The sequence below is a fragment of the Heterodontus francisci genome, chromosome 5 (assembly GCF_036365525.1).
Source record: "Heterodontus francisci isolate sHetFra1 chromosome 5, sHetFra1.hap1, whole genome shotgun sequence".
Taxonomy (NCBI): Eukaryota; Metazoa; Chordata; class Chondrichthyes; order Heterodontiformes; family Heterodontidae; genus Heterodontus; species Heterodontus francisci.
In genome coordinates this window covers 12,007,212-12,020,652 of record NC_090375.1, presented here as the reverse complement: position 1 = coordinate 12,020,652, position 13,441 = coordinate 12,007,212, and the positions used below count along the sequence as shown (strand labels likewise).

The following is a 13,441-nucleotide window of genomic DNA, read 5'->3' as shown; positions in this document are numbered from 1 at the left end:
CTAAGTCTCTTCGACTCGCCACAATTTAGCCCTGTCTTTATGGCTGCCCGCCAGCTCTGGCGAATGCTGGCAACTGACTCCCACGACTTGTGATCAATGTCACACGATTTCATGTCGCGTTTGCAGACGTCTTTATAACGGAGATATGGACGGCCGGTGGGTCTGATACCAGTGGCGAGCTCGCTGTACAATGTGTCTTTGGGGATCCTGCCATCTTCCATGCGGCTCACATGGCCAAGCCATCTCAAGCGCCGCTGACTCAGTAGTGTGTATAAGCTGGGGATGTTGGCCGCTTCAAGGACTTCTGTGTTGGAGATATAGTCCTGCCACCTGATGCCAAGTATTCTCCGAAGGCAGCGAAGATGGAATGAATTGAGACGTCGCTCTTGGCTGGCATACGTTGTCCAGGCCTCGCTGCCGTAGAGCAAGGTACTGAGGACACAGGCCTGATACACTCGGACTTTTGTGTTCCGTGTCAGTGCGCCATTTTCCCACACTCTCTTGGCCAGTCTGAACATAGCAGTGGAAGCCTTACCCGTGCGCTTGTTGATTTCTGCATCTAGAGACAGGTTACTGGTGATAGTTGAGCCTAGGTAGGTGAACTCTTGAACCACTTCCAGAGCGTGGTCGCCAATATTGATGGATGGAGCATTTCTGACATCCTGCCCCATGATGTTCGTTTTCTTGAGGCTGATGGTTAGGCCAAATTCATTGCAGGCAGACGCAAACCTGTCGATGAGACTCTGCAGGCATTCTTCAGTGTGAGATGTTAAAGCAGCATCGTCAGCAAAGAGGAGTTCTCTGATGAGGACTTTCCGTACTTTGGACTTCGCTCTTAGACGGGCAAGGTTGAACAACCTGCCCCCTGATCTTGTGTGGAGGAAAATTCCTTCTTCAGAGGATTTGAACGCATGTGAAAGCAGCAGGGAGAAGAAAATCCCAAAAAGTGTGGGTGCGAGAACACAGCCCTGTTTCACACCACTCAGGATAGGAAAGGGCTCTGATGAGGAGCCACCATGTTGAATTGTGCCTTTCATATGGTCATGGAATGAGGTGATGATACTTAGTAGCTTTGGTGGACATCCGATCTTTTCTAGTAGTCTGAAGAGACCACGTCTGCTGACGAGGTCAAAGGCTTTGGTGAGATCAATGAAAGCAATGTAGAGGGGCATCTGTTGTTCACGGCATTTCTCCTGTATCTGACGAAGGGAGAACAGCATGTCAATAGTCGATCTCTCTGCACGAAAGCCACACTGTGCCTCAGGGTAGACGCGCTCGGCCAGCTTCTGGAGCCTGTTCAGAGCGACTCGAGCAAAGACTTTCCCCACTATGCTGAGCAGGGAGATTCCACGGTAGTTGTTGCAGTCACCGCGGTCACCTTTGTTTTTATAGAGGGTGATGATGTTGGCATCGCGCATGTCCTGGGGTACTGCTCCCTCGTCCCAGCACAGGCATAGCAGTTCATGTAGTGCTGAGAGTATAGCAGGCTTGGCACTCTTGATTATTTCAGGGGTAATGCTGTCCTTCCCAGGGGCTTTTCCGCTGGCTAGGGAATCAATGGCATCACTGAGTTCCGATTTGGTTGGCTGTATGTCCAGCTCATCCATGACTGGTAGAGGCTGGGCTGCATTGAGGGCAGTCTCAGTGACAGCATTCTCCCTGGAGTACAGTTCTAGGTAGTGCTCAACCCAGCGGTCCATCTGTTTGCGTTGGTCAGTGATTATGTCCCCCGATTTAGATTTGAGGGGGGTGATCTTCTTGATGGTTGGCCCAAGAGCTCTCTTCATGCCATCATACATTCCTCTGATGTTTCCGGTGTCTGAGGCCAGCTGAATATGACTGCATAGGTGTTGCCAGTAGTCGTTTGCGCAACGCCTAGCTGTTCTTTGTGCAGTACTTCTGGCTGCTTTAAGTGCTGCGGATGTTAAATCGCTGGGGGCTTTCTTGTAGTTCAAAAGTGCAATGCGCTTAGCGGCTATGACAGGTTCCAGCTCTTCATTATGAGATTGAAACCAGTCTGCATTTCTCTTCGCACTTTTGCCGTAGGTGGTCAAAGCTGACTCATAGATGGCGTCTCTGATGTGGGCCCACTTGGTCTCAGCATCCCCTGTGGGAGTGTTTTGAAGGGCTGTTACAAGTGAATTTAGAAATTTTTGTAACAGCTGTGGGTGAGAAATTCTGCTCGTGTTGATGCGCGGGTGGCCCTTCTGCTTGGAATGATGCAACTTCTTTGGTCTGAGTCTAACCTTGCTGCACACCACGGAGTGGTCGGTGTCGCAGTCCGCACTGTGGAAGCTGCGTGTGATTTGAACACTGTTTAAGGCGGCTCGCCTTGTGACAATGAGGTCTAGCTGGTGCCAACGACGTGATCTTGGGTGCCTCCATGAAACCTGGTGACAGGGTTTAGTGTGAAAGAACGAGTTGGTGATGCAGAGGTTATGATAGGTACACAACTCAAGCAGTCTCTGCCCGTTCTCATTCATCCTTCCAACGCCATAGCGCCCAAGGCAGGAGGGCCATGAGTCATGGTCGGCCCCAACCCTGGCATTAAAGTCCCCCAGCAGGAATAGGTGTTCGGTGTTGGGGATGCTGCTAATGATGTTATGGAGTTGTTCATAGAACTGGTCTTTAGCTTCAGGTGCGGAACAGAGTGTTGGAGCATAGATGCTGAGTAGGTGTACTGGACCAGAGGTGGTGAGCAGTCGGATGGACAGTATGCGTTCCGAGCCATTTGAGGGAGGCTCTATCATGCTGAGCAAGGAGTTTCTGATGGCGAAGCCCACTCCATGCTGTCTTGGTTCTTCAGGATCCCTGCCCTGCCAGAAGAAGGTGTAGTCTTGCTCTGCTAGAGAGCCACTCGCGGGGAGGCGAGTCTCCTGAAGTGCTGCAATGTCCACATTGAGTCTACTGAGCTCGTTGTTAATGATGGCGGTCTTCCGAGAATCGTTGATTTGTGTAAGGTCTTCCGACAGGCCAGGACACATAGTTCTGACGTTCCAGCTTGCAAAGCGAAGGGCTGGTACCTTCTTTCCTTTTTTCATGTTGTTTGGTGCGGTGTATCAGTCCACCTTTCGGGCAATGACCCTGAGCTCCAAGCACCCATTGAAGCAGGCAGACTGTGGCGGGACAGAACCTTATTGACCGGGGGCTGCCTGGTTTGAGGCGGGCGGTAGCTGTCCAGTGAGGTGCAATGACCTCTCCCACCGACAAAGGCAACCCGTGGCGCCCAGTTTCTACGCCAATTTATCTGGACTTATAACCCGTAACTGCTGCCTTCCGTGTTGTTTCAGTCGCTGTGAGGCAACTATGGAGTGACCTCTCCATGGCGCATGCCTGGGCAAATTTATGGAGGTTGAGAGTTGCCCAGTCGTCAAAACCCCCCTCTCGGCCTTTCTGGTGGGGTCCAAAGGAGTGCAGGACACGACGTTTGGCACCAGTATGGCTGCAGGAACTGCCGGAAACATGCCAAAGGTGACACATGACCGCCTACGGGGTTCCGCTCCGGATTTTCTGTTAGGGTTTACTCCCTTAGCCTTGGTCTCTCCCGAGACGCCCACAAGGCAGTGGGGTTGTTGGGGCCCCTACACAGGTGTAGGATGGTGCCGGTGGGAGGAGGGGATGCAAGGGGGAGGGGTAGAGGGAGGGGGTGGGGGGGGGGGTGCAGGGGAAGGGGGTGCGGGGTGAAGATGGTGCGAGGGGGGGGGCGGGCTGGGACGGGGTTGTGAGGGGGTGAGCTGAGAGGGTGGAGCAGGGAAGGGGACGGGGGTGAGGTGGGGTGGAAGGGGGGTAAAGGGGGGGGAGGGGGGGGTGGAATCTGGTGCAGGTAATAAGCCATTTCCTCAGTGCCCACCATCGACGTCCGGAAAGCTCATCCACGTCCTTCGGGAGGTGAAGCATCATTTGGTAGACTTAGAGGTGATTACATTTGTTAAGGGTTTTTTTTTTTGCAGTGGTTTAAATAAAGGCATGCAGCATTGCCGACAGTGCGCTGCAGATGCTCTCCGAGCCATCTCCCGCGGGCGCTTTGAAGTTGCGGCCGGGGGGGCCGTTCGTGGATGTTTTGGGTGTTCGGGGCACCTTTTCACAGGACTTCTCTCGGGTCCCGCAGCTGCTTCTTCACCTCAATGGACTTACCGCATGCCGTGGCTGCAGACACTCTGGACTGTGAAGACAGCAGAATCGGAGATTAAAGTATCGGCAGCTGTTCTCGTCAGTGTAGATGTGTAGATGAGGGTAAAGCAGTTGATGTAGTCTACATGGACTTCAGTAAGGCTTTTGATAAGGTCCCACATGGGAGATTGATTAAGAAGATAAGTGCCCATGGGATCCAGGGCAATTTGGCATGTTGGATCCAAAATTGGCTTAGTAGCAGGAGGCAGAGGGTGATGGTCGAGGGTTGTTTTTGCGAGTGGAAGCCTGTGACCAGTGGTGTACCACAGGGATCGGTGCTGGGACCCTTGCTGTTTGCCGTGTACATTAATGATTTAGACGTGAATATAGGAGGTATAATTAGTAAGTTCGCAGATAACACGAAAATTGGTGGGGTCATAAATATTGAGGAGAAAAGCCTTAGATTACAGGACAATATCTTTTCTTCTTCTTTGGCCTCCTTGTCTCGAGAGACAGTGGGTCGGCGCCTGCAGGTGGTCAGTGGTTTGTGCAGCAGTGCCTGGAGTGGCTATAAAGGCCAATTCTAGAGTGACAGACTCTTCCACAGGTGCTGCAGATAAAATTGGTTGTCGGGGCTGTTGCACAGTTGGCTCTCCCCTTGCGCATCTGTCTTTTTTCCTGCCAACTGCTAAGTCTCTTCGACTCGCCACGCTTTAGCCCCGCCATTATGGTTGCCCGCCAGCTCTGGCGATCGCTGGCAACTGACTCCCACGACTTGTGATCAATGTCACAGGAGTTCATGTCGCGTTTGCAGACGTCTTTAAAGCGGAGACATGGACGGCCAGTGGGTCTGGTACCAGTGACGAGCTCACTGTACAATGTGTCCTTGGGGATCCTGCCATCTTCCATGCGGCTCACATGGCCAAGCCAGCTCAAGCGCCGCTGGCTTAATAGGGTGTATATGCTGGGGATGTTGGCTGCCTCGAGGACTTCTGTGTTGGAGATACGGTCCTGCCACCTGATGCCAAGGATTTTCCGCAAGCAGCGAAGATGGAATAAATTGAGATGTCGCTCTTGGCTGACATATGTTGTCCAGGCCTCGCTGTCCTAGAGCAAGGTACTGAGGACACAGGCTTGATACACCTGGACTTTTGTGTTCTGTGTCAGTGAGCCCACACTCTCTTGGCCAGTCTGGACATAGCAGAGGAAGCCTTTCCCATGCACTTGTTTAATCCTGCATCGAGAGACAGGTTACTGGTGATAGTTGAGCCTAGGTCGGTGAACTCTTGAACCACTTCCAGAGTGTGGCCGCCGATATTGATAGATGGGGCATTTCTGACGTCCTGTCCCATGATGTTCGTTTTCTTGAGGCTGATGGTTAGGCCAAATTCATTGCAGGCAGCTGCAAACCTGTCGATGAGTCTCTGCAGACACTCTTCAGTGTGAGATGTTAATGCAGCGTCAGCAAAGAGGAGTTCCCTGATGAGGACTTTCCGTACTTTGGTCTTCACTTTTAGACGGGCAATGTTGAACAACCTGCCACCTGCTCTTGTGTGGAGGAAAATTCCTTCTTCTGAGAACTTGAATGCAATATAGATGGGCTGTAAGATGGGCGGAGCTGTGGCAAATGGAATTTAATCCTGAGAAGTGTGAGGTGATGCATTTTGAGAAGACTAACAAGGCAAGGGAATGTGCAATGGATGGTAGATCCCTCGGAAGTACAGAAGGTCAGAGGGACCTTGGTGTACTTGTCTATAGCAGCAGAACAGGTAGAGAAGGTAGCTAGGAAGGCATATGGGATACTTGCCTTTATTAGCCGCGGCACAGAATATAAAAGCAGGGAGGTTATGATGGAGCTGTATAAAACGCTAGTTAGGCCACAGCTGGAGTACTGTGTACAGTTCTGGGCACCACACTATCTGAAGGATGTGATTGCACTGGAGAGGGTGCAAAGGAGATTCACCAGGATGTTGCCTGGGCTGGAACATTTCAGCTATGAAGAGAGACTGAAAAGGCTAGGGCTGTTTTCCTTAGAATAGAAAAGAATGAGGGAGGACATGATTGATGTATACAAAATTATGAGGGGCATGGATAGGTTAGATAGGTGGAGACTTTTTCCTTAACGGAGAGATCAATAACCAGGGGGCATAGATTTAAGGCAAGGGGCAGGAGGTTTAGACGGGATTTGAGGAAAATAAATTTCACCCAGAGGATGGTTGGAATCTGGAATGCACTGCCTGAAGAGGTGGTAGAGGCAGGAACCCTCACAACATTTAAGAAGTATTTAGACAAGCACTTGAAACGCCATAGCATACAAGGCTGCGGGCCAAGTGCTGGAAAATGGGACTACAATAGTTAAGTGCTTGATGGCCGGCACAGACACGATGGGCCAAAGGGCCTGTTTCTGTGCTGTATAACTCTATGACTGTATAACTATGGCCATGAGTGGTTCAAGGCAGATCATTACCACCTTTTCAGGGAAATAAATGCTACTCATCAGAGAAACCCACATCCAGAGACTGAATTAATCTCCAAGACATTCAGGCTGCTACAATCCACAGACACGATCAGCTCTCTCAACCCCATTACATCACCTGCAGTGTTTGAACTTAACAATCCAACTCAAGCACCTCATTTAGTTCCCAACCAGTTATCTGCCCATCCTTTGTCTTGAAGCTGTTAAAAACATAGCTAACATAATGTAACCAGAGCTGAGGACTGTCAGACTTCATGTAATTTGGAGAAGATAATGAGGCTGTTCATTTAGCAAATTTGTGCCCCCCTCCCTTTGAGAGCCAAAGTTTCATTGACATCTTCCACAGATCCACCCCAGATCTGCAGAATCTTCAACCCTGTAATCAACTTCTTTTCATTATGAGCAACCAGCAATAGATTCAAGATTGCTTTTTCATCCCCTCCCTTTTCTTCTGGCATAAATACCCAATATTCACCTGAGAGAACCTGAAAATACATTGGACAGGAGAAGCCTTGTGGCTATTTGAAGATTTTGGTTGGTCCTAAACAGAAATGTTACGTTAAACTTGTTGAGAACCTTGATTCGACCACATTTGGAATATTGTCAACAGTTCTGGTCTCCATATTATAGATAGGATATAGAGGTGATCGTCAAAATGAAAAAATATTAGAAAGATGATGCTAAAACTGACACGGTACAACTATCAGGAAATATCAAACAGGCTGGAGACCTTCTCTCTAGAAAAGGTGGCACGATAGAGGTCTACAAAATATGAACGGGTACAGTTCTGGTTACCACACTACAGGAAGGATGTGATTGCACTGGAGAGGGTGCAGAGGAGATTCACCAAGATGTTGCCTGGGCTGGAGCATTTCAGCTATGAAGAGAGGCTGAAAAGGCTTTCCTCCTTTGTTTTCCTTCGAACAGAGAAGGCTGAGGGGGGACCTGATTGAGGTATACAAAATTATGAGGGGCATTGATAGTTTAGATAGGAAGAAACTTTTGCCCTTAGCGGAGGGGTCAAAGATTTAGGCTAAGGGGCAGGAGGTTTAGAGGGGATTTGAGGAAAATCTTTTCACCCAGAGGGTGGTTGGAATTTGGAACACACTGCCTGAAGAGGTGGAGGCAGGAACCCTCACAACATTTAAGAAGTATTTAGATGAGCACTTGAAATGTCATAGCATCCAAGGCTATGGGCCAAGTGCAAGAATATGGGATTAGAATATTTGGGTGCTGGATGTCCAGCACAGACATGATGGGCCGAAGGGCCTGTTTCTGTGCTATTTAACTCTGACTCGATGGGCCTAATGGCCTCCTTCTGTGCTGTAATGACTCTGACTCAAATAATGTGTTCCAAAGCCTGGACTTTGTAACATGATTATGTTTTAAAAACTGAGATTGTTTTTAAAAGGTTAAGATGGAGTCGGAAAGTCAGGCGACCTCACATCCACTCTGCTAAGCAAGACAGACATCTTGGTTACCAGGACAACAGAGGACACAGATCAAAAGACTTTCTGAAAAAAAACTGCAGTGGTAACACCTGAAGAACAATGGGTTTCACCCTCCCAGACTTGCAGATCGTAAACAAGTCAGTGATGTTTAAGATGCAAATGCACCAGGCAGCTGTTAACACCTGGTAACAACGGAATGCCCAGGTTGCTCTGTGAAACCAGACTTCTGGACTTTGCATATTGGAAAAGGACAATAAGCTGGCGACTTTTGAGCCCAGATAAATTTAGATCAAGATCTAATTGCCATTACTGAGATATGGTTACAAGATCATTAAGGTTGGGAAATGACTACTCTATAGGGTACACAATATTTCGGAGAGACAGAGTGAATGGCAAAGGAGGAGGGGTAGCCCTGATATTAATGTCCTTATGTTATCCTTTACTAAGAAGGGATCTGGCCTCAGAAGATCATGAAGTAGAATCAGTTTGGGTGGAAATTAGGAATAGCAGGAGTCAGAAAACACTGGTGGGAGTAGTTTACAAGCCCCCCTAACAGTAGTTATATTATTGGAGAGAACATTAAATGGGAAACTATTGGAGCTTATAATAAAGGTAATTTATTAATTGTGGGGACTTGAATCTGCATTTAGACTGGGACAGTCAAATTGGCAACTATGGTCTAGAAGATGAATTTGCAAATGTTTTTGTGACAGTTTTTTGGAACAATATGTTGTAGAACCCATTAGGGATAAAGCTATCTTGGATCTTGTATTGTGTAATGAAACAGGATTAATTAGCAATGTTGTAGTAAAAGATCCACTGGGAAACAGTGATCATAATACCACTGAATTTCATGTTAATTTTGAAAGTGACATTTCAATAACAAGAATCTTAAACTTTAAGCTAATTACGAGGTATATGGGAAGAACTGGCTATGGCTAATTGGGTAAATAGACTAAAAGGTATGGCAGTAAATCAACAGTGGGAAATATTTAATGAAACAATTCAAAGGGTTCAGCAAAAATACACTCCGTTCAGTAACAAAAACGCGTCAAGAAAGACCCATCCGTAGCTCACTCAGGAGGTTAAGGAGAGTATTGGTTTAAACGAAGATGCTTACAATGTTGCAAAAAATAGTAGCAAGTCTGAGGATTGGTTGTGTTTTGGAAACCAGCAAAGGGCCACCAAAAAGTTGATAAAAAGGGTAAAAATACAATGAGAGTAAACTAGCCAGCAATATAAAAATTGCAAGAGCTTTTATAAGTACATAAAAAGGAAGTGAGTTGCTAAAGTAGGCATTCGTCCCTCAAAGGCAGAGAAGGGACAAATCATGGGGAATGAGGAAATGGCTTAAGCATTAAACAAATATTTTGCGTCTGTCTTCACAGAAGACACAAGTTCCATACCAGAAATAGGCAGTAACGAAGGTGCTAAAGAGAGTGAGCCAATTAAGGAAATTGATATCAGCCCAGAAAAAGTATCGGAGAAACTTGAGGGACTAAAATATGACAAGTCTGCAGGACGAGATGGCTTACACCCTAGGGTTCTAAAAGAGTTAGCTGCAGATATAGTGGATGCTCTGGCTATGATTTTGAAGAATTGCTTGGATTCAGGAATGGTCCCGTCAGATTGGAAGTTGGCAAACGTTACACCGCTTTTCAAGAAAGGAGACAGACAGAAAGCAGGGGACAACAGGCCAGTTAGCCAAACTATTATTAAAGATGTCTTAACAATGCGCATGGAAAAGCACAGTATGATTAGAACAAGTCAGCATGGTTTTACTGAAGGGAAATCCTGTTTGACAGATTTATTAGAATTTTTTGAGCATGTACCTAGTAGGGTGGATAGATTAGGATAAGGGGCAGATCATTCAGGACTAAGATGAGGAGAAATTACTACACTCAAAGGGTTGTGAATCTTTGGAATTCTCTACCCCAAAGGGCTGTGGATGCTCCATCATCAAATAGATTTAAGGCTGGAATAGAAAGATTTTTGGTCTCGCAGAGAATCAAGGGATATGGGGAGTGGGAAGGAAAGTAGAACTGAAGCCCAAGATCAGCCATAATCGTACTGAATGGTGGAGCAAGTTCGATGGGTCATATGGTTTACTTCTGCTCCTGGTTCTTGTGTCCTTGTATTAATAGATATTCTGAAAGGCAAACAGGCTGTAAGAAGGAACCCAGTGGTTGCAGCCTCAGAACAGATTGATTGCAAGGAAGACAGCCAACGATGGTGGCAGAGAACGAGAGCAAGAAAGAGTGAGTGCGAAAGAACAAGTACATATGAACTAAGAGCAAAAGTAGGCCATTCGGCCCCTCAAGCCTGCTCTGCCATTCAATAAGATCATTGCTGATTTGTTTTTGTTTCGAATTCCACACTCCCACCTACAACCAATAACCCCTAATTCCCTTGCCGAAGAATCTATCTACCTCCATCTTAAAAATATTCAATGACCCTCCCCCCCCTACCCGCCTCCAACACCTTCTGAGACAGAGAAATCCAAAGTCGCACAACTCAGAAAAAAATTCTCATCTCTGTCCTAAAAGGGCGACCCTTAATTTTAAAACAGTGCCTCCTAGTTCTGGACTCACCCACAAAAGGAAACATCCTCTTCACATCCACCTTGTCAGGACCATTCAGGATCTTATAAACTTCAATCAAGTCTCCCCTCACTCTTCTGAACTCCAGTGAAAATAAGCCCAGTCTGTCCAACCTTTCCTCATAAGACAACCTGCTCATTCCAGGTATCAATCGAGTAAACCTACTCTGAAACACCTCCAACGCATTTACATCCTTCCTTAAATAAGGAGACCAAAACTGCACATGGTATTCGAGATGTGGTCTCATCAATGCCCTGTATAACTGAAGCATAACATCCTTTCTTTTATTTTCAATTCCTCTTGTAATAAAGGATAGCATTCAATTAGCGTTCTTTATTACCTGCTGTACCTGCATGCTAATCTTTTGTGACTCATACACGAGAACACCTAGATCCCTTTGCACCTCGAAATTCTACAGGCGTTCTCCTTCAACAACTGCATAGGAAATACTGCAGGGGAGGTGATGGCATAGTGGTAATGTCACTAGACTAGTAATCCAGAGCCCAGGTGAATGCTCTGGGGACATGGGTTCAAATCCCACCACGGCAGGATGGTGAAATTTGAATTCAATTAATAAAAACAAAATCTGGACTTTAAAACTAGTCTAGTGGTGACCATGAAACCGGTCAATTGATGTAAAAACCCATCTGGATCACTAACGTCCTTTACCTGGTCTGGCCTACATGTGACTCCAGACCCACAGCAATGTGGTTGACTCTCTAAAATGGCCTAGCAAGCCACTCAGTTGTCAAAGGCAATAAGGGATGGGCAACAAATGCTGGCCTTTCCAGCCATTTTTAAACAGTCTGCCCTCATCCCTCCCTATGGCTGTAACCTCCGCCAGCTATAAAATCCACCAAGATCTCTGCGCTTTCCCAATACTGGCCTCCTATGCATCCCAGATTTTAACTGCTACCAACATTGGCAGCTGTGTCTTCAGCTGCCTGGAGCCTAAGTTCTGGAATTTCCTCCCTAAACCTCTCTGCCTCTCTCTCCTCCTTTAAGACGCTCCTTCAAATCTACCTCTAACCAAGTTTTTAATCATCTGTCCCAAATTTTGTTTTATCAAATTTTATTAATCGCTCCTGTGACAGGCCATGGAGCATCTTACTATATTAAAGGCGCTATATAAAGTAAGCTGTTGCTGAGTTTCAGAAGAGTAACTTGTAAAGCTACTCTCAAGAAGTTATATTTAAATTTAAAGGAAGCTTGCACAAAGTATCTTTGACAGATTCGGTATGCATCTGAGAGAGGCCAAAGGCAACTTTATTTAAACTGTGCTTCAGGGCTTTGCATAGACCATAAAGACTCAAAATACAGAGCAAAATGCAAGTCTTTCATTGTAACAAGCTAACTAACAACCAAAGCAAGTTGAAGTTCTTACACATTTCATATAAATCCAACTGCATCAACATTCTGTGCAGTAAAACTGCATGACAATTAGCATATGAATGATCTTATGATACGCCCAGGATGATGGTCTGTCGTATTTATCCAATTTTTACTAAAGCTCGAAATATCTCACATGCCTTGCAACTCAAATCACTAGGGAGACAGACAATCTTCTTCAAAGGACAATATGCTAAAGGCCGACTACCCAACCCGAAGCCGACGACATGCGTCGGGGTCGGGTCGCACTTCCGGGTCTGGCATTCGAGCTCAGGTCGGACACGCTCTATCACAGGTAAGTGGCTCCAATGTTAATTTAATTTTTGGACGAGAAAGGTGGTTTTGTTAGTTATTTTGTGCAGATCAGCAATAAAGTGAAAAACGGAAGGCAAGTTAACTGATGGCCGGGTCGAGTGCGGGACAAAAATGGAAGGATTCGGGCCGGATGTGGTTCTGTCGGGCTCGGGTCGGGTTTTTTTTTTTTGCAGACCCGAGCCGGCCTTTACAATATTCCTCATGGCCTTGGTTCACTCTGCAGTCTCCCAATCCTGTAATAGAACAGCAGAGGAGGCCATCTGGCCCATCAAGTCTGCACTGGTTCTTTCGAAGTGCAATCCAGTCCGTCCCACCCGCCCCTCCTTTACACATATCTATGCAATCTTTTCCCCTTACAAGTATTTATCCAATTCCCTGTTGAAAGCTGCTATTGAATCTGTAACCATCACCTGACCAAGCAGTGTATGCCAAATCCTACCAATCAGCTTAAAATTAATGTACAGTGAAAACTGCTTTCCATCAGTGCAAAAGTGTGAGTGTAAGTGCATTCTAATAGTTGTAAGTTTTTAAAACTTCACATGATCGCAAGATAATCCAATGGTTACCTTGAGAAAAGGCACAAGGTAAGGCTGTGGTGAAGACTTGAGTTCTTTGTACAACTGGTTTGTGAATTCCTCAACTTCCATCATCCCATCCTGAAGGAAAACAGATTGCATTCCACAATTATAACATACATTTTAGAGGTTGAAATAATTAATTGACTGAAACTTTGTTCACATCTCTATTAGAACAAGAATGCTGAAGGAGGAAAATTTGGAGATTTGGAGTCCTACAGCAGCCGAATATCAGCAAAATCAGATGCTGAGCAACACAAGACAAAATCTATAACTTGTTCTGGATGTTTGACGTGAGATGAAAGTCGCGTTTAATTCAAGCTTCCTACATATACCAGATTTACAAGCTAGATTGGAGGCTCAGCTTTGAAGACAATCCTGCGGCCAAATTTCTGAACTGATATACAAGTTTACATTGCAACAGTGCCTACACTTCAAAAGTACTTCATTGGCTGTAAAGCGCTTTAGAAAGTTAGGCGCTAGATAAATGCAAGTTTTTTTTTAATACTCTAAACACAAATTTCA

At 46.3% G+C, this 13,441-nt stretch overlaps 1 protein-coding gene across 5 annotated transcripts in view; it reads right to left on the bottom strand.

The window, feature by feature from the left end:
- LOC137369733 (transcription initiation factor TFIID subunit 4-like) overlaps nt 1-13,441 on the bottom strand; it is a 190,562-nt gene that overhangs the window by 141,277 nt on the left and 35,844 nt on the right. For all 5 annotated transcript variants that reach the window (XR_010975002.1, XM_068031115.1, XM_068031116.1 and 2 more), the window contains exon 6: nt 12,908-12,997. Coding sequence is in view for 4 of the 5 variants with exons in the window: in XM_068031115.1 (XP_067887216.1) it covers nt 12,908-12,997 (90 nt within the window). In the remaining variant the exon portion in view is untranslated. The remainder of the gene's footprint in view (nt 1-12,907; nt 12,998-13,441) is intronic.